The sequence below is a fragment of the Primulina tabacum genome, chromosome 6 (assembly GCF_025594145.1).
Source record: "Primulina tabacum isolate GXHZ01 chromosome 6, ASM2559414v2, whole genome shotgun sequence".
Taxonomy (NCBI): Eukaryota; Viridiplantae; Streptophyta; class Magnoliopsida; order Lamiales; family Gesneriaceae; genus Primulina; species Primulina tabacum.
In genome coordinates this window covers 7581421-7603435 of record NC_134555.1, presented here as the reverse complement: position 1 = coordinate 7603435, position 22015 = coordinate 7581421, and the positions used below count along the sequence as shown (strand labels likewise).

The 22015-nt window shown below is 35.4% G+C and overlaps 1 protein-coding gene across 2 annotated transcripts; it reads left to right on the top strand.

Moving 5' to 3' along the window:
- Nucleotides 1–739: 739 nt before the first annotated feature.
- LOC142549076 (uncharacterized) lies at nucleotides 740–20235 on the top strand. Of its 2 annotated transcripts, none has more exons than XM_075657829.1 (17): nucleotides 740–913; nucleotides 1024–1087; nucleotides 1433–1541; nucleotides 1817–1879; nucleotides 2012–2112; nucleotides 3545–3611; nucleotides 3710–3781; nucleotides 4415–4576; nucleotides 5627–5700; nucleotides 5790–5884; nucleotides 6398–6505; nucleotides 11120–11217; nucleotides 11666–11803; nucleotides 12206–12253; nucleotides 18911–19025; nucleotides 19197–19297; nucleotides 19934–20235. In XM_075657829.1, the coding sequence occupies exons 1-17, from the start codon at nucleotides 844–846 to the stop codon at nucleotides 20018–20020; spliced, it is 1572 nt and encodes a 523-aa protein (XP_075513944.1). In that variant the 5' UTR covers nucleotides 740–843; the 3' UTR covers nucleotides 20021–20235. The 2 variants fall into 2 exon arrangements, with proteins under 2 accessions (XP_075513944.1, XP_075513943.1); XM_075657828.1 differs by having other exon boundaries at nucleotides 5787–5884.
- The last annotated feature ends 1780 nt before the right edge of the window (nucleotides 20236–22015 follow it).

The window sequence follows — 22015 nt, the reverse complement described above, 5'->3', positions numbered from 1 at the left end:
TTGGTTTGAGAAAATACAAAAATTGAAACAGATTATTTTTTTGAGAATACCTCTAAACTTTTTAAGACTTTAGAAAAATCTAATTTGAATACCACTAGACTTTTATAGAGTTTATAAAAATCTATGTTCAATATCTCTAGACTTTTAAACTCTATAAAAATCAATGAAAGTAATTAAATTTCTAAAATTGAATACACTCCTCTAAGTATATATTATTAAAGTTTTTGCAAGAAAATTCGTATTTATAAAAGTTTAAATATGTCAAATTAATTACACCAAATTGAAACTATCAGCCGAAATATAAAAACTTTATTATATAAATTCACTTTCAACTATATATATATATATATATATATATAAACAATATTTAGTACACACGTGACACGGATATCAAGTATAAATTTAGGTTAAAATATAATTTTACACGCGCACACACATATATAATCTATAATTCTATACTTCTTTTTTATTCTATTAAGTTTAAGATAGAGTAACTAACTTTGTTATTATGATCTTACATATATTAATAAAATATTACAACTTTAATGTACATTATATAGTTCAGTGGATAGAGTCATTGATTTTTGAAACTTAAGTTATATGTTCAATTCTTATTGAAATTATTTTTTAATTTTTTTATAATTATATTTTAATACTTATTTAAATATTAATCAAATAAATTATTAAAAATATTATAAAAACACACAAAGCTAACGTTGATGCACAAGTATCAATTAACCGATAAAAAGTAATAACGAGTCATTTCCGGAAAGCTTCAGGAATAATAGCCTAGACTGGTCTGCTTCCTCCACCGTTGTGCCCTGTAGACTTTGGCGACAAGTAATGGAGGAAGAATATTCCGTTGATCCCGCTCTGCTGCTCGAAGCCGCTTCCGACGTCGCCCACCGCCCTGGTTAACTCACACCTCTCTATGCATATTATATATATGTGTGTGTAGAATTTGTGTGTATTCTGTGTATACACGCAGGTTGTATGCATATTTAATGCAATTAACCTTTTCAGGTTCCCTCTCCGACAGTTCAGCTCAGGAATTTCTCGCTCGATTCCCTCTCCCTGCCGTTATTAGGTAATTTTGAATTTTCATATATTCTGTAATTCTAAAAATGTAAAACTACTGTTGGGTGCAATTGCTATTGAGTACTCTGTATTGTAAGTTGTAACATAGTATCAAAGCATGAGATCCCAAGTTCAAATGCCGCAGATGCAATTTGCTTTCATAGTTCAATATGTTTGTGTCATTACTAGTTTGGTTTATGGGCTTACTTTCTATGGGCTCTACACTTTGGGATTAGTGGTCAGATATTGAGATAAGCCAAATGTTTATGTTTATTGCGTTTCAATGTAATAGAATTTGGTTCACGAGTTTAACTCTTTTTGTGTCTGTTAATTTGAATCTGAAATTTTTTGACAGTGCTCTGCAAACTAGTGCGGATTATCCTGGACTGGAAAATGCTGTGGTCCCTTGTTTGGAAAGGATTTTCAAAACTAAACATGGAGCATCTCTTATCCCTCATTTTATGGTATGCTAGCAATCTTGAAGCATGCAATTTGTCAAAGTAATGTTTCATGGATTATTAGAATTTCGTTCACTGTCTAGTGTGAAGTGTACATATGACTTAGGAGTAAGGTTTGTTATGTGGCCTTCATCTTCAGAATAAGATACGAATTATTTTTCTCTTTATTGTGAATAGTTATAATTCCACTTTTACCTAGCGGTCAAAATCTATCTGCATAGGATATCATATTTGTTTCCTTTCTATTTGAGTTCTTATATATATTTTTTTTAATAATTCAGCCCGTTGTTTTAGTTGGCCTTGGAGCGGATTCTCAAAATGTGAGACATCTGGCCTGCGTAACGGTATGTGTCTGGCCTAGTTTTTCAGATGTTTTAGGAAATTCTAATCGTGCAAATCTTGTACGCCTACTCTCATTTCCATTTTGAATTATTAAATGCAATCATTCTAATAAAACACATCCATCAATGTTTCAGATATCTTGTTTATTATCAGAGAGTTCTGATGGGAGGATTTCCGTTCAACTAATTCGTCAGTATGGTGTTTATCCACTCCTGCTAAGTTGCCTGGTTGATGGGTAAACCTTGCATTTTTACTGTTGTCATTAATATGTTCTTGCAAAACAAGGATTATATTTAGCTAAAATTAATACCTGTCTGCTCGGTGTTTTTAACAAGATTTTATCTCTTTTATGGGATGCTAACCAGTAAGTGCTTCTGTGAGAAAAGAAAGTGTCACTTCTTGGTATAATTTTCCGAAGTTTGTTAGGAACGGAATCCATGATTTTTATGTTCTGTTGTTAGCTGTTCTACATGAAAGCTGTTCTGCTGATGATCATGGTTTTTTGCTACCTATTATTCTTTTATGATTATAGGTCATTTGTCAAGTTTGTGTGGCGCATGCTTAAAGCTTAACCACAACTCCTTCTGTTAGACTATATTCTTGAGCTTCTAAAAGAAAAAGTTCAAAGTGGTCTAAGATATACTCCACTTGTCTTAAAAGGAACACTCAATTTGATATGCTGTGAAGCCAAGCTATTTATTATTAATAGATTAGTTTTATGTTTTGTTAATCTCGATAAATACAACTTTGTGGTATTAACATCAATTACACAATCAATAGTATTTACCAATCTAAAAAAAATTAACTAACATTGCTCATTACTGCTCTGTGAAAATTTAGTTAAATTAGATGGTTAAGAAACTGATACAGCTTTCAAATCTCACAGTGACCATGGTGGTAGTCTAGATTTTAGGCTTCTATACGATTTTATGACTCGTCTACGTACATAAAATTTTCTTGATTTAAGTTACTAATTACAAAAAAATCGGAGGAAATGTTTGATTGATCACATTTTTTTCTATATTTTCTTCATAATCAATGATTTTACACGTGAGAAGGCCTAAAGAAATTATACACGTGAGAAGGCCTAAAGAATTATCGTTACTTAACTGTCCCATTATTCTGATGCCATTCCAAGATTGATAAATGTCCTCAATTTTGCCTGCGATTGATTGTATAATTTTGCTATTCAATGCATCTTACAGATAAACTCTCTTTAGATCTCCTACTTCCTTCAATGTTTTGGTACAAAATGAAGTACATGTGTGTTCAACATTGCTTTGACCGCTGGAACCCCTATCTTTTTTCTTGTGGAGATGAAAATTGCATAATGACTAATTACCAAAAGTATATATATGCTTGTGATGGCATTGCTAATTGGATGCAAAAACATCATAGTATGTATATGAACCCAAATCAATTTACCCATTACCTCAATATATTGGAAAACTGTCCTTGATTTTGTGTTACTGTGCCAAATCCTGTACCCTGCACTAAATGTTGTGGTTAGCAATCTTGCTTCTTCAAAAATATCAAGTTGCCATATGGTTTGTGCAGTATATTGGTCAAGCGTGGTTTATGCAATTATGTGTATCTGGAATATGCTCTACAAGACTTTCTTTTTGTCATATTAAACACAGTTTATCAGACTCCTTGTTTTCTTATAGAGATGATCAAGTGGCTGCTGCATCAGCCAATGCAATTAAAACTTTAGCCAGCTATCCTGAAGGAATTGTATGTGCCGGATGAGATATTATTATCATTGATTTTCCTACTTTTCTCTTGAATAATTTAATGACATTGTACTGATTATTGCATAATGTTTTCTAAAGGGGATTGTCTTTCCGACAAGTACTAATGAAGCTACACATCTTGAAAATTTGGCTCAAAAGTGTTCACCATTGGTAAATTCTCGATAAACATCACTTGTAATTTGTGCAATGAATGTTACTTCTGTTCCCAAAAGTATCTCATCTTTAATTTCATTAGTACATATTTAGTATATATGTATGTGCATGTGTGTATATACACATGACAAATAAGAGAAAAATTATGCTTTTAGTCTTACTACTATGTTTTCATGTGAATTGATCCAATCAATTTAATTATAGAATCTGGTTCTAAATAAATTGATTACTAATTTTTAGTGATATCTGCTTTGTATCAACTCATTTGAATAAATGACTAGAGACCAAATAAATCAAGTATGGGAAAGATATCTTCATCGTGGCTTGTGCATGTCTGATTTGCTGTTTCTTTTAATTCAATTTGATTTTTGGTGCAAAATAGCCAAATAGGTTTGGTAATTTTTTTGCCGAATAAAATTCAAGCAAATTTTAGTCGTTAATGGTTGGTTGATATGGGATTTGCAATTTAAAGCACACCAAGTAGTTTTGTGAACATTTATTATTTGTCATTTCGTACCTGAAAGAATGTTGTTAACCTGACTATACTTTATGCTTATTACTTTCATGGGTAATCTGGCATTAGTTCAATTCAAGTTCATTTATTCTTTCTTATTTTTTTAAATGGTCAAGGTAAGAGTTCGGCTTTTAGCCTTGATAGTGAGTCTCTTCTCTATTTCAAGCTCAGTGGCATCAGAAATCTCAAAATCAAATCTTCTAAATCTATTGGAGGCAGAAGTGAGAAATACCAATGATAGTCTAGTTATTTTGAGTGTGCTGGAACTTCTATCTGAGGTTTGTTTTTAATCTTGTTTATTTTGCACCACGCATTACTTCACCATGAAATCTAATAGTCATCTATGTTTATCTTGTTTGCTGGTTTTATATTGAACATGACATCACAAATTCCTCTTTGTTATGCAGTTGGGTGTAATTAGAAAAGATCATAATTAGGAGTGCAAAAGAACCTAATTGAGTTGAATGCTAGTTATTTTTTCATCGAGATCGAGCTCAAATTTTTTTTTCGGTGCATCGGCTGAAAGCTTGAAAAATGAACTATTTTGGGCTCAAGTTTTGCTAGACTAAGGATTTGAATTGGAGCTCAATTCATTTGGTTTGAACTTAATTATCAAGCTCTCTCAAGCAGAAGTTCAAACTAGCCCGAGGTTATTCTTTCGTTCATTTTGAAAATATTTATAAAAGTTAATAATTGTTAAAGTTCACGAGCGGCTCATGATCTATCGAACAAATTAATTAGGGATCGAATTTGACCTGAAAATATATTCGAACATATTCAAGTTCCGCTCAAGTTTGATAATTTTGAATATATATGAAATAACTGAGCCAGCTTGAAAGGCTATCTAATCATAATAACAAGATAATCCCTTAGCAACCGCGGTGTACCATAACAGAAATGGCCAAGAAAATATGGTCTTAACAGAATGTATATGTTAATGCTGAGCATTCACTGGAGAGCATTTGCTAGTTGTTAGCACAATACCCGCATTTTGTTTTCTTTTAGCTGAATTTTGTCATATCTTTTCAAAATTTGTTGAACTAGACCTGTTTATTTCAAGTATGGAAGCTAGTTCATTTCTTATTTATTAATTGAGAAAATTCCTGGACTGCTAAAGTTGCAACATTTTTAACTGGAAAAGGGTGAAGGCGTGGACAAGGTGGTGAAAGTTGTTATCCAAAGGTTGCTTATCCTTGGTCATAATCTTTCATAGACTATTTCTCTGAATCTCTCTATTTGAGGCAGAAATATTTTATAGGTCTTTATTGTTTAGTAGAAGGCATAAATACTATAATCTTAATGAATGTTATCTTTTCTTGATAATGAAGTTGGCGGAAGTTCAGCATAGTGCAGAGTTTGTGTCAAGAACCAGCCTCTTTCAACTGCTATGTTCTATTATCAGGTTCTTGGAAAATTTCTATTCTCTTTTTGTATTTGTTTCTTCCGTTTTTTCATGCCTTATTCAGTTAAATTTTGATCTTTACTTAGCAGTGAAGCTGCAGAAATGATCTTAAGATCACGGGCAATGGTGATAGCGGGAAGGCTTTTGTCCAAGGAAAATGCCTTTGAATTCATTGATGACTCCAGTAGGCTTAATGTGTTTTTTTCTATTTTATTTAGTGCCTAAATTTATGTAGTATATCGGCATGTTTGATATTTTATCAATATGTGTCATTTAGCAGTTTGTTGTTCCATGCTCAAAATGAAGCCTGCAATGGTTGTTCTTTGCTATAGCGTTTGAAGGCTAAAATTGTTATTGTCATTTAAACACTATCTCTGCCGTATCAACGTGCTTTTTTTGAAGCACTGTATGTGGAAAACATGAGGAAAGAAGATCCTGTAGTTTATTATTACTCCTCCAAACATAAACAAACTTGATGGCATGAGTCAAGTGCAACAGCGAACTTTATCTCTTGAACAATTGTGTTAGCTGCAACATTCTGTTTTTCCTGTCTTACGCTCTAGGGTTTTACAGAGAATATTAGTAATTTTTACTGGCCAAGATTATGTATTTTCATTTCAAACAATTGCATCCATCAGAAAATGATTTGGGACAAATGAAGAAAAATTCATGCTTGCTAATGTTCTCTTGAATACAGGTTTTACAAGTGTTCTTTCAGCTATTGACGGAAAGTTTGAGTTCCTGGAAAACCAAGATTCAGATGCATGTGAATGTGCCCTTGAAGCATTGGGTCAAATTGGATCATGTGAGTATGCATCTATATTATATCTGTTGTAAAAATCGACAACTTGTACCTTTTTACCTTTTCCACATTCTTCTTTGTCATCTAGTCATATTTATTCCATGTTTTATGCATTTTTCCTATGTATGCACTTCTTTTGCTTCCCCAAACTCACTACTTTTTCATTGATGTGCTTTATCATCTCTATATTGATCGAGTGATATCCATACATTTTCTTTCTCTAAAAACTTCTGTTTTGCTCTATTAAACCTTTTAAACAAGTGAAACAAAAGTTGAAAGAAATTTTCTCGCTTAATTATTCATCTACCTTCATACAAGATATGTACATTCTATCATATACAGGAGTAACTAATTAAGGAAAAACTGTAAGAAATCCCTAATTGATATGCACAAATACTGCTAATATTATTTCCTATACTAACTAATCCAACTAAGGAATAATACAATCAAACATAATCACAATTTATTTAGTATATCTTCAGTAATCTCCAACAGTCCCCCTCGAGTTTAGGAATAAATATTTTTCATTCCAAGCTTGCTAATTAGACCTTCATGACTTGGTATAGCGAGACCTTTTGTGAGGATGTCTGCTTCTTGTTCAAGAGTAGGGATGTAGCATAAATTGATGCCTGCTTCCTCAATTTCATTCTTGATGAAACTTCGATCAATCCTCACATGTTTCATTTGATCATGTTGAACTGGATTTTTAACAATGCTAATGACATATTTGTTGTCACTATGCAACTTGGTGGGTTTGTGAATAGGAATTTGCAAGTCTTGCTCAAGCCATATAACCTAACATACTATTCGAGCAATAGTCCGGAACTCTACTTCAGCACTACTCCTTGGCTCCTTGCCACAACTGCCTGTTTCTTACTCTTACATCTGACCAAGTTGCCCCACAACTTGGCGCAATATTCAAAAGTCGATTTGCAATCTTCACCTCCTGCCGAATCAGCAATGACATATCCTTCAATACTTTGTTTTTCATTCTTTTGGAACAACAATCCTCTTCCAGGAGTTCCTTCTAAGTATCTCAAAATGAGATGTCTCTGAGTAGGTGAACGTGTGTATTGCCTCACCGCACTCACAGCATACGCAATGTCTGGTTGTGTAAGAGATAAATAAATCAACCTACCAACCAGTCGTTGGTATCTTCCTATGTCCATAAGAGGCTCATCATCTTTGATCTTGCTCTTCCACTTTCTTTCAAGCAAAATACCTGCTGGTTTGCAGCCTAACTTCCTGGTTTCTTCGGTAGCTCAAGGATGTATTTCCTTTGAGAATGACAATACCTTCTTGACTTCTTGCAACTTCTATGACGAAATAATTCAGGGATCCTAAATCTTTAACGTGAAATTTTTCCTTCAACTTCCCCTTAAGCTTCTGAATCTGAAAATAACATCTTCTGTAATTATGATATCATCTACAGACTTTATCCCGTTCTTGCTCTAACTCAAACCCTAGTGGAATCTTCATATACACTTCCTCATCAAGTTTTCCATTAAAAAAAGCATTCTTCACATCTAGCTGGTGTAGCTCCCAATCTAGATTAGTTGCTAGAGATAAGAGGTCTCGGATAGAGTTGAGTTTTGCCACCAGAGCAAATGTTTCTTTGTAATCTATCCTTTACGTCTGTGAAACCTTGAGCCATTAAACGAGCCTTATACCTTTCTACTTCTCCATCTGCCATGTACTCCACTGTGAAAACCCATTTGCTTCCTGCCACTTTCTTATCCTTTGGTAAGTCAACCACCCCCATGTTCCATTTCAAGCAGTGCCCGCATTTCTTCCTACACAGCATCCTTCCACTTTGGTTCCTTAAGAGCCTCATGTTATCTCTTGGAATTTTAATGCCATCGATTTTTGTTGTAATGGCTTTAAAAGCAGAAGAAAACTTTTTATTGTTAGAAAATTTGATATAGGATGTTTATTACATACTCTTAAGTCTTACCTTTTTCCGTATTGCAATTGGTAGCTCCAAGTCATTTTTAACATCAGGATCTGATCCTTGGTAATGATTGATCTTGCCGAGAAGCTTCTGGCCTTCGACAATAGGTGTGAAGAGGTTCCATAAGACCCCCTTGGATTGTGATGTGGACTTTAGGTACTTTGAACGGGAATAAGAGTAGGGACGGGTCTTGTATGCGAGTGTGCCGGTGGTGTAGATGCATGATCATTTTCTGGTTCAACAAGGTAGAATTCTTGGGTAGAAAGGAGACATCTAAAACATCTTGTGGCTTGTGAGGAGATAGATCATGCGACGTAGAGCTCGTGAACATCATTGATGAAGCTACTTCCAATAAATGACGATTTTTTCTCTCAACAGTCCCATTTTTCTTAGGTATGTCGACACAAGAACTTTGATGATGTATCCCATGATCCCCTAAATATTGACATAATTCATTTGAAAAATATTCCCGACTGTTATCTGTTCGAAGAATTTGGATTGTGCACTGAAAAATCATTGAGGACAAGTTTGTGGAATTGTTTAAACTAATAAAATGCCTCTATTTATCTTTTGTCAAATTCACCTAACAAACCCTGGTATGGTCATAAATGAAAGTGATAAACTCTGAGTTTTATTCAAATTGATTGTTCGAGACGGACCCCAAATGTCATTGTGAACCAACTGGAAAGGTCTAGAGGGTTTTGTATATATGAGGTGGGTAATTTACTCTAGATTGTTTGGCATGGACACAACGCTCGCACTGAAACGAAAGTTTTTCTTTATTGAAAAAAAGATTTGGATACAAAATCTGCATATAAGAAAAACTTGGATGTCCTAAACGTTGATGGCGTAACAAAATTTCAGAATTTGATGCAATTGGGACCCTTGACTCTCGAAAGGTAGTACATACCATCTTTCTTCAGCAATGCCCAATCATCTTCCCCAAAGAATGATCCAGAAATTCACAATGAAAGGGGAAAAATGTCACAACACCGTTCATATATCTGTTAACCTACTAACTGACAGCAAATTATACGTCAATTTAGGCCCAAAAAGATTGATTTCAGTATCATATTTGGTAGGAAAACCGTGCCCTGTCCCGTGACATTTGATGTTTTTCAATAAGCGACACACACGTTGATCTTGTCTTGCGTTTGGTGTAATTTTCAAATACCACCATAGACCCAATCATATGGTCTGATGCCCTTGTATCGAAAATCAAACAATAGGGTTGCTGTGATGTTGACAGAAAAGTGTGACTTACTGTACCTGTTTGTGCCATGGCTGCTTTGTGACTCTTAGAGCTCTGACCATCATCTTCTGCGGAAATCTTACTTTCGCTGGGAAATTGCCGTAGCATTCTTCAAGACTAGCAGTAGTGCTTGAATTTGATTCAGCCACATGGGCCGATCTTGGTTGTCAGTGTTGTTTCCTAGGTTTCCAATCAGGGGATTTGCAATGTATGTCCCAAATAGGTTTCATGAGTGTGATTTGGTTTGTTACAATAATCACACCGAATCTTGTCAGGTTGCCGAATCCTCGTCCTTCGTCTGGTTTATTTGTCACGGGAGCATAGCCTTGTGTTTCCAAGGGATGTGGATATTGGCTGGAATGATTCATCATCCCTTGCTTCCTGCTTTCTTCCCGTTTTACTTCAGCAAAGGATTCACGAAAAGTAGGGAAGGGCTTCACACCGAGCAGGCTTCCACCACGCACTTCATCCAACTCCGGATTCAGCTCATGCAAAAAATCAAGTGTGCGCTCTGTTTCAAGCATCTTTTTGTATTTTTCTGCATCAGTAGGGCATGCCCATCCAATGTCGTAAAAGAGATACATTTACTGCCACATTTCGGTTAAGTCTTCCTTGTTTGGTGTTGCGAATTTTTGACCAAATGTCAAAGGATTGAGATGTGTTTTCAAGATCGGAATAAATTTCTTGGACTGCATCCCAAATCTTCCATTGCTGTCCGGTAGAATGAATATGTCCGTCCAATACTTGGCTCCATAGAATTTATGAGCCAAGCCATGATGATCAATTTTTCTGCCTCCCAAGTGCTATAATCAGCCGCTGTTGTCGAAGGGGCTGTATTGCTCCTGTCAAGTACCCAATTCACCTCTCCCTTTGATGACAAGAATAACGGACTGAAACAATTCTCGACAATTCAGTCCATTTAATTTGTGCTGCGTGATTTGCCGAGAGCGGCTGTTAAATGAAGGTGTTGGGGTGGATTTTGATTTAGGTGCTTGAGGGACTTGGTTTACGACAGTAGAAGATTCCTCGGAGTCCATTTTTGTTGGCTGTTTTACAAGAAAATGAAAGAAGAACGAGGCACCGTGTCTCTGATACCATGAAACAAGAGTGGAAAGAATTTTTCTTGCTTAATATATACACATTCTGCCATACACAAGACTGACTAATTAAGGGAAAACTCTTAATTAAGAAATCCCTAATTGATATGCGCAAATCCTTCTAATATTCTTTCCTATACTGACTAAGCCAACAAAGGAATAATACTATCAAACATAATCATAATATATTTAGTATATAATAATCTCCAACAATAAGTAAATAGATTAAAGAGAAAATAATTTTCTTTGCTTGTATTGACTTTAAGCCCTTCCTGGAATATATGATAACTATCTCATTATACGTAATCATGATGCAGCATTTCATGGAGCAACATTACTTCTGTTAACTTCACCTCCTGCTGCCAGACATGTTGTAGATGCTGCTTTTGACCGTCAGCATCATGGTAAACAGTTGGTGAGCAGATTTGCCCCACTGCTTCATGGTTTTTTTGGTAAAAATATCAGTAAGCGAACTTAGTACTTGTTTTGTTAACACCAGTTTGCAGTACCTCTCCCCTGATTGTTTGTTTGAAATGGGTACACATGCACATGAGGACCCACTCCTACCATTCATCACAATAAAATCTAGAATAAAGGATTTTATAGAAGCTTTCTGGGACTTGTTCACCATTTCTGGCAAACTTTTGCCCCTTTCTGGAAGTGGGAAGAAGAAATAACACAAAAATAAAATTATTGCAAGGATGGAAAGTTCAAGCATCGTAGATGTAGATGTGTATCTTTTATATTTTGTGATCTTTTTATGGGAGTGTGTAGGACCGTATAGGAATAGAAATGTTTTATGTTGGTATATCAATTCACAGTATCACCTTTTTTGACTGAGACTGGTTCTTTTATGGGCACAGGCTGCCTTGCATGCTCTTGGAAACATTGCTGGTGAAACACGCGCGGGAAGCAATATTGTGCTAAATAACACTGCGGAGGAAAATCTTAAACGTTTAATTTATGAAAAAGCATCCAACACAGCTAAACTGACTCCGTCAGTAAGTTGATTCTTCTTGACCTCCTTTTGGTTGTTAATTCACACCATTTAACTTTCCCTTTGTTATTGCTTCACTGTGATAGGTTTGGCTTTTATCTTATTTGTTTACTGTGTTATAGTTATTTGGTGGGATCAGAAAATACATATTGATATGCTGGAGAGAACAAAGAATGAAATAAAATATATGAATTCTTCAGTATACTCCAATATCATTGTTTGTACTCCATAGCCAGCGAATCCGTGATGAACTTATTCTTTAAGTTACATTTGTACTACTTTGAATGAACATGTTTATATACTGCCAACGACGCATCTTGAGTCTTATTTTGAATGTTTTCTTGGTTATCCTGAATGTTCTCTTTTCTGCATCCTGTACTCGATATGATGGTGATATTTGTTGCAGGGACTACTCCTATCAATTCTTCAACAGGATTCTGAAATTCGTACAGCGGTGAGAAAGCATTTGCATGACTATCAAACTTCTATTCTTTAAAGAGCATCTTTCCGAATTGAAACTCTATTTAATTTCCAGTGATTCAATATGTCTAATTCTAAAAGTATCCTAGTTAATGAAGTAAGCATGAAGTTTATTAAAGGATAAACTCCGTTGGGAAAAACTTCGTTTGTTCTAATAATGAACTTTTCCACATCTCTCATTTCTCAGGCACCATGTTGCCATGGTCAGTCTCCTTGTACTTAATACTATTGGCTATGAAACAGTAGAAGCTGAAACCAGACTTTTAGTCTCTTTATCTTGTGTGTTGTGAACCTGGTGCCTTCAATTTTTTTCCCAAAAAATAATTATCTTCCTCTTTTTTGAGCCCGATCATGACCGATTGTTTGGTATTACCGTTCTTTGTTCTTTATGTTATGAAAAACAAGAAACCACCTTGAAATTTGTTGAACATATGTGTTACATATTTTTCTTGTTTCTGTATATTGGCTATGGAACAGTAGAAGCTAAAACCAGATTTTTAGTCTCTTTACCTTGTGTCTGTTGTGAACCTGTTGCCTTTATATTTTTTTTCCCAAAAAAATAATTATCTCTTCCTTTTTTGAACCTGATCATGACCGATTGTTTGGTATTACCATTCTTTGTTTCTTTATTTTATGCAAAAAAAGAAACCACCTTGAATTTGTTGAACATGTGTTGCATATTTTTCTTGTTTTTGTACTTTAGAGGACATAAATAAAATGACATCCCTTCACAATCAATTGATTTCTGGTTTGTCTGCAGCCTTTATGTTATATATGGTCTAGTTATTGTAGAAGAATATAATTTATTATTTAGATTTGATTATATTTAAATTTGATTTAGGTTATTCTGTTTCTTTTGTTTGTTATTCTGTTTCTTTAGTTTATTGTTCTGATTCCTTAGTTGATGGGATCATATCAGTTATATATTTGGACTGTATATTGTTATTGGTTGAGGAATAAGAAAAACAGTCTGTATTGCTTCATGGTATCCGAGCCGATCTGGGTACCCTAGCCGGCTCTTTTCTCTCTTATTTGTCCGGCAGAAGCCGTCCCTAGCCGTCTCTTTTCACTCTTATTCGTCCGGCAGTCCTCATCCCTTCTTCATCCTTATTCGTCCAGCCATACTCATGACTATATACGGCACCAACTACGGCATGACATCAAATACATCTTCCTCGGAAGTCACTTCTTCCGAAGTCAATTCCCCAATCTCCTCCATCCCTGACTTCTCTGATATTGTTACAAACCAAAATCTCCATGGCTAGAATTATCCTCAATGGTCACAATCTGTGTTCATGTATATTTGCAGTAAAGGGAAAGATGGACATCTCACGGGTGAAACTGCGGCTCCGCAAACTACGGATCCCAAACACCGATCTTGGAAGATTGATGATCACCTTGTTATGTCTTGGCTGATAAATTCCATGACTATTGAAGTTGGAGACAGTTTCTTACTTCACAAAACAGCCAAGGACATATTGGAAGCGGCACTTGTAACATACTCAAGCAGAGAAAATACCTCTGAACTACTTGGGGTTGAGACGAGACTGTATGATCTTAAACAAAGGGATATGAGCGTTACTCAATACTATAATACTCTCACACGCTGCTGGCTGCAACTAGACCTCTACGAAGTATGTTCTTGGAAGTGTGTTGATGATTCTACATTGTGAAAGAAGATAGTTGAGCTGAAAATGACAGTTCGATTTCCCCTTGGCCTAAATAGGGACCTAGATGAAGTCAGGGGGAGAGTCATGGGAATCAAGCCCTTTCCTAACCTTAGAGAGGTCTTTGCAGAAGTTAGTAGAGAGGAAAGTAGGAAAATGTCGATGTTAACAGAAATTAAACCCTGAGTGGAAGGCTCGGCTTTATTCACCCACAATTCCTCTCAGCCCAATAGGTCTGGCAAGGAACGGCCTGGTGTGACCATTGCAAGAAACTGGGTCATGTCAAGGCTACATGCTGGAAATTACATGGCAAACCAGTAGATTGGAAGCCATCCAACACTCGGGTTGAGGGAGAAACACATACAAATAATGCCACTACCACATAGATTAGTACCGAGGATAGTCCTTTCACCAGAGAGCAAATAGAGGCATTGCAGAAAAGCTAAATCAAACATCGAGCCCTGGACAACCATCCCACGCACCTGCCGAGTCACACGGTGCTTCTTGCACACCAAGGTATCATGTCCTACGCTCATATTGTCAAAAATAAATCCTTACAGCCATGGATAATCGACTCAGGGGCCTCAGATCACATGACTGGAGACTCCAGCCTCTTAAAAAATTATCAGCCGTGCACGAATAATTCTGGAGTCCGAATAGCTGATGGCTCTTTATCACCTGTGGCAGGAATAGGATCAATTCAGTTGACAAAGGACCTTCAACTTTCTTCTGTTATTTTATGTTCCAAAGTTGAATTGTAATTTGATTTCTATCAGTCGATTTACGCGGGATCTTAACTGTGTGACTAAGACCTATTCCAATCTTTGTGATTTTCAGGCAGTGGATTCGGGGAAGGTGATTGGCAGTGCTGAGATGCATGATGGCCTGTATTTGCTCAAAGGAAATAATCTCCTCAGTAGACAAGTTCACTCACCGGGCCTTGGTCCTACATCAAATTCAGTCAAGTGTTTCCCAAATTCTGCCTTTTTCTAAATTAGCGTCTGTTGAAAGCCAAGTTATGTTATGGCATTTTCGCCTTGGTCATCCTAACTTTGATTATATAGGAAAGTTGTTTCCCCATCTATTCATTAATAAAAGTTCAAGTGTTTACCAACGTGAAATTTGGCAACTTGCCAAACATACAAGAAGTATCTATCCGAGCTTACAATACAAACCTTCATCTCCACTCCCTTTAATTCATAGTGATATCTGGGGACCCGCACGCATCAAGAATATTAATGGGGCTAGGTGGTTTGTTACATTCATAGATGAACACACAAGAATTACTTGGACCTTTCTCATGAAGGAAAAATCAAAAACATCCATAATCTTCCAAACCTTTCACTCCATGATATCCACCCAATTCCAGAGCAAGATCAAAGTTCTTAACACTGATAATGCTAAGGATTACTTCAACTCTATCCTTGGTTCTTATTTTTCCAAACATGGTATCATTCACATAAGTTCTTGTGTGGATACCCAACAACAAAATGGAGTTGTAGAAAGGAAAAATAGACTTACTCGAAGTTGCCGGTGCTATCATGTTCAAAAATGTCCTAAAGTATTTATGGGAGAAGCCATTATTACTGCAACTTACCTCATAAATAGGATGCCAAGCCGAGTCTTAAAATTTCAAACCCTCCGTAAGACACTTCTCAATGCCTATCCTCACATTTAGTCATTTTCTTCGGATCTACCACTCGAAGTTTTTGGATGTTCGTCTTTTGTTCACATTCACGAACATCATCGCACTAAATTCGATCCAAGATCTCTAAAGTGTATATTTATTGGATACTCCTCCAACCAAAAAGGTTACAAGTGTTACTCTCCAATCACTCGAAGAGTATACAACACCATGAACATAACATTCTTTGAACATCAACCCTACTTCTCCAAATCCGACTTTCAGGGGGAAACCCGGAATTCGGATCATTTCCTAGATACCATTAAAATACCAGCCCAACAAATACCCGCTCCTGTGTATCTTCTAGAGCCTGAAATAGTTCCAGCACCAGCCTAACAAATGTCCACTTCTGTGTCCATACCCAGGCCTGAAATAGTTCCAACCTTGGCTACTCCTACTACTGAAACTACTCCACTTGATTTAAAACAACCACAAGTCGACACTCACAACTCCGAACTACGTGTCTATAAAAGGAGAAAACCCATCGAGCAGGACATCATTCCAACTCAGAATTCTCAATCATCAGCACCAGACTCTCCTGCCCATGATGTTTATATGATTGATGATTTGGATCAGCCAATCACCCACCGGAAAGGTGTTAGAGGGTGTACTAATCTTATTGAGAAGCATGTAGCCTATGGGAAGTTGCTGTCTACATACAGAACATTTATTTCAACTCTTGACAGCATGCAAGTGCCTAATTCTGTACAGTAAGCTCTAAGGATTCCAGCATGGAAGAAGGCAGTTGAAGAGGAGTTTCAGGCTTTAGAAATGAACAATACATGGACTCTTGTAGAGCTGTCACATGGCAAAAACCCAGTTGGTTGTGAGTGGGTATTCACAGTAAAATACAAAGCAGATGGCAGTGTTGAAAGATTCAAGGCTAGACTTGTGGCCAAAGGTTTCACGCAGTCATATGGGATTGACCACCTGAAGACATTTGCTCCAGTTGCCAAACTCAACACAGTTCGAGTTTTACTCTATGTTGCAGTGAATCTAGATTGGCTTCTTCACCAACTTGATGTAAAAAAATGCCTTTCTGAATGGGGATTTAGAAGAAGAAGTTTATATGACTATCTCTCCAGGAATGGAAACCAAGCCAAACAGCAGATTAATATGTAAACTTAAGAAGGGTTAGTATGTAAACTTAAGAAGGAGTATCACCAGTGTCAGGCAGATCATACATTGTTCGTAAAAAACAAACAAGGAGGGAAAATTGCCATTCTCATAGTATATGTTGATGATATCATACTGACAGGAGATGATTCAGAGGAAATTATCAGTCTCAAAAATACGATGGCCACGGAGTGTGAAATCAAGGACCTTGGGAACATAAAGTATTTTCTAGGAATGGAAGTTGCTTGGTCCAAAGAAGGAATTATCATATCCTAGAGAAAATATATACTAGATTTGTTAAGCGAAATAGGTTTACTTGGATGCAAATATGTGGACACGCCCATGGATCTTAATAAGAAGATGATCAGGAGTGGGGACAACAACCTTGTGGATAAAGGAAGGTATCAGAGACTAGTTGGTAAGCTCATCTATCTATCTATCTCATACTGGACCTGACATTGCATACTCTGTCAGTGTAGTCAGTCAACACATGAATGATCCAAATGAGGATCATATGGAAGTAGTGATTCGAATTTGAAATACCTGAAGCTGACTCCAGGACACGGTCTTCTATTCATAAAGTCTAAAAATCGGGATGTAGAAATCTACACTGATGCTAGTTGGGCAGGAGAACTAACAGATAGAAGATCAATCAATGGTTATTGTTCATATGTTTGGGGTAACCTTGTGACGCGGAGAAGCAAAAAGCAAGCTATTATTTCTCGCAGTAGTGCTGAATCAGAGTACCGTGTCTTGGCATTAAGAATTTGTGAAGGAATGTGGCTTCAAAGGCTGTTAAAAGAGCTCAAGGTTCAGACACAAGACAAAGTAAAGATGTCTAGTGACAGTCAAGCTACCATCAGTATGGCCAAGAATCTTGTCCATCATGACAGAACTAAAAATATTGAGATCGATAGACATTTCATATAAGAGAAGTTGAACAATGAATTGTTCAACTCAGTTATGTTCCAACACGACAACAGATTGCTGATATTCTCACCAAAGCACTTCCAAGAGCTGCTTTCAATGAATTAAATTCCAAGCTTGGTTTGCATACTATATACAACTTAGCTTGAGGGGGAGTGTAGAAGAATATTATTTATTATTTAGATTTAAATTTGATTTAGGTTATTCTGTTTCCGTAGTTTGTTATTATGTTTTTTTAAGTTATTCTGTTTCCTTAGTTGATGGGATCACATCAACTATATATTTGGACTGTATATTATTATTGGTTGAGGAATAAGAAAAACGGTCTTGTATTGCTTCAGTTATACCTCTATTGAATTAAGAAATCTTAGCTACATTTGTATGATGTTTCAATTTTAATTGTATATCGATATCATAAATATTTTTCATATAATATTTGTTTTGTAAAACATTGATTTTTTAAACAATTATTTATTTGTTATATTAAGTATACTTTAAATTTTTCTACAAGTCGACTTTCAAATTTATGAATTTATTCATAAATGAGATTTTTGAAACAATTTATTGACATGCTTGGACATTTTTTTATTGTTATTGATCTCATTAATTTTTATCATGTAATATTTATTTTGTGAATTTTTTTTTTAACAATTGCTTCTTTTATGAAGTAATTAATAATTTACACAACTTCTATTCTTAAATTTAAATATTTAAATGTACGAAACATAATTATCTTATATTTAGGCAATATTTTGTTATTATTTGTTTAAATTAAAATATTTGTTATGTGTTTTGAATTTTTATTTAATTATTTTATTAAATAATAAAATGATAACTTTTGCATACTTGCATATTAAAAAAATCATATATATTTTTAAAAATATTATATTTTCTAAAAAAAAATTTCGGGTTGGTAGGTGGGTCGGGCTAGCCGGGTTGGTTCAGGTTCATAGTTTTCGGGTTAGTTCGAGTTCGAGAAAATTTTTGTGATGCCCATGCCTCAATCCGACCAAAACCCTTCCAGCCCACCCGAATTGACACCCCTAGCTAAGAGTAACCATCATAAATTGGCTGAAAAAAGGCATTGAGAGTAGGCATGTTATCACGTGTTTAAGCTAAAGGAGGATGAGTTTTCCTCTAGCTGGACAAAATATAATGTCAAAATTATTTTTTTATGCGCTGGGTAAATGGAAGTATTTGGAATGAGTCTATGTTGATGATATTTTTTGATAAACAGGGTTATAGACTGATTGCTGGGTTGGTGGCTCGACCCTGGTGTCTGGTTGAAGTTATCTCACGATCGGAGATTATTTCCATACTGGCCAACGCTTATACTGAAACCAAAAAGATAGGTGCATATCTGTTTCGGTTTCTCATATTATCTGTTATTGTAAATTCTGCTTATGGTCTCAATATAATAATAATGACAAAGAGTCTTCTCTACCCAAGTGATATAAATTAAGTACTCTCTACCCAAGTGATATAAATTAGTAACTTGTCCTACACTTGCAATGAATTTACAGGAATGGAGTCTAGACATAGATGTTGTGAAGCAATATACAAAGCCTTCTCGTCATCTGGTACACTATCAAGCGATCCAGCCTTCGCTGACTCTGCTGGGAAGGTTTGATATCATGTCATCTCCGTGGAGATACATTTCAATGTTTATCATTGCAGTACCTTTGCATATCATGGCTCGAAAATGTCGATTTAATATGGCATGACTTTCCTGCCTTTAACTTGAAATTATGTCCATCATATCTAATTCCATAAATTCTGAAAATGAAGCTACCACAGCTTATAATTTCCAAACGTTGTCAAACAACGAGAGTTGTGTTAAATCCAATGTGCAAGTGCAAAAGAAACATCTTATACAGATGATTGGTTTCAGAACTCGGATATCTTGCGGTGTTTCAATATTTTTTCTACGTATATTGATGAATGGCACGTGTCACTGAAAGTATTTTGATAATTATTTGATGAACAAGTATATCATTTACCACACACATGACACACGGAACTGAAGCATCATTTAAAACAAAACATTCTTATAGATAACATAGGAACACCAGATATCACACGCTTGTGTGAATCCAAACAAAGAGACACTTTGTTTTATGCGATTCATGCCTGACACCAATAGGCAGTGACTTGTGTGATTTGTGATATCGTTGATTGAATCCATTGGTTAATGTTGTAGTTTGTGCCATGATCCATCTGTGTTTTATTAATGATTTCTGTTACCAAAAAACTCTTGCAGCTACAGAAAGCAATAAGAAGGGGTCCTTACCTTGCAACCAAGCAGTCTGAAACTCAACCAGTTGTTATGACAGCTGATAGATTTTGATCACATCGGTGTAATTTGATTGTATTTCGAATTGATCTTTGATCAGAGATTATAAATTATAGACCGATTTCGAGTGTAGACGTTTTGGAGAATATGTTGTATGCATGATGCTTGGTGAGATTGCTTTTGGATACTAAAAGCATTTTCCCAACACAGGAGAGTGATGGTTACAGCACTCAAACTCAATAAATGAAAAATGGAAATTCAAGTGTCTATTGCTAATTTCTAGTTTGTACAACGGCGTCCAACAGGGGAGTCAAAATATGTCGGAGGAGATGAAATTTTAAGGTGTAAATATTTTAAGATCTGAGAGGGCAAAATTACGTCTTTTTTTCCCCATACAATAAAGTATATACTATGTTCGTGAAAAAGTAAGATTCTAGGTATAACTAATTGAAATAGTTTGGGTTGTTTAAGAATCCAAACTCAAAACTTTTATAAGATGGAAATAAATAATTTAAGTGTTCATAAGTTATTAAGATAATTGAATCCCCTGATATTATTTTTAAAGAATTTATATTGTTAAGAGTAGGTGTCAATTTAATAATGTTTTATGTTTTAACAACTTATGACATTTTATTCTATCTGTATATTAATACAAACTGCAAAGATAAAGATCATGAATATGCTATGGTACAATGAGCTTAAGATTAACATCTTTAATGTTAAACGTCACGTTTCATTGGTAAGGGCGTGGAGATGTCCAATCATGCAGATGAGTGGTCATATGATGAGTCATTAAGCAACTCTCCTCGGACTTTCTAAGTGGTTATCTTTATCGAGTAGATTAGTTTGCGGTTATGGTTATACTACATTAGTCCTTTGACCCAAGACAACATAAATGCTCTACGTTCTAGTGATGTATTTTGACTCATTTACCCACTCTGTGAATATCTTCTGTGATCTGATGAGTTAATATTACACAGAATCTCTGGCCAGAGTATGATTTGTGCTTAGGAAAAATCGTTTCTCTGGTTGCACATATAATGTCAATATGCTTACTCAAAGATACATCATATCATTATCGAATTCATATACAACTCTCGATATACCAATGATTACATATTCGATCATGATACATGAGGTAAAGGGACTGTACTGTATGCTAACCATTGTAAGGTCCAAAAATAAGAAAACGTAATCCAACTGCATGCAAATCTAGGAAAATGGAAAAAGACCAATTAAATGAATTTAATGGCATGAGTTAATTGAGATATGCATGATTACATGTTAAAATAGGATTTTTTTTATTTGAATGCATAAAACTGTATTTTTAAAAGTTATTCGAGATGCGATCGAGGAACGGAGACCGATGGCTGAAAAGGGAAAATATTTTTATTAAATAATTGCTTTCAATTATTTAAAATAAGATTTATGCTAAATGGTGTTTTTGAAAATAAGATGTTTTGAGGTGATTTTATATGCTGAGATGTAATTTTTAATGATATTCGATTTTTGACGAAAATATGAACTTTTTGAAAACTCGACTAATAATTTCACGAACTTTACTGAACAAAATATTTTAAATATGTACTATTGGGCTTAATGGGTATATTAAACTATGTTATTGGGCCTAGGCTTGTACACTTGACAATTAACATATAAATAAGCCCAAAACCCCACCCATATACCCTTAAAATCACGTCCCCTTCCCCTCAAACCACAAGGACTCTTTCCCATCTGCAAAACACCGCATACACTCACGTATTTTGAGGGAGAAGCCACGGTTTTGCAAAGGATTTCAGCCTATGATTTCTACTCGCCGTCCTTCGCATCGTCGATTTGTTTTCGTGCGTAATATACTCGAAGGCACGCCATAAATATCTTTTTTCTCATCTATCACACCCTATTACGTGTTTGATTATCGTTTGCATGAAAAACATGATTTTATTTTAATTATTTTCGTTTTTATGTCATGCTATGTCAAAACCTCATGATTTTATGATGCAAAACTTGTGTTATTGATGCATAAAGGGGCTGCCATCCTAGGACAAT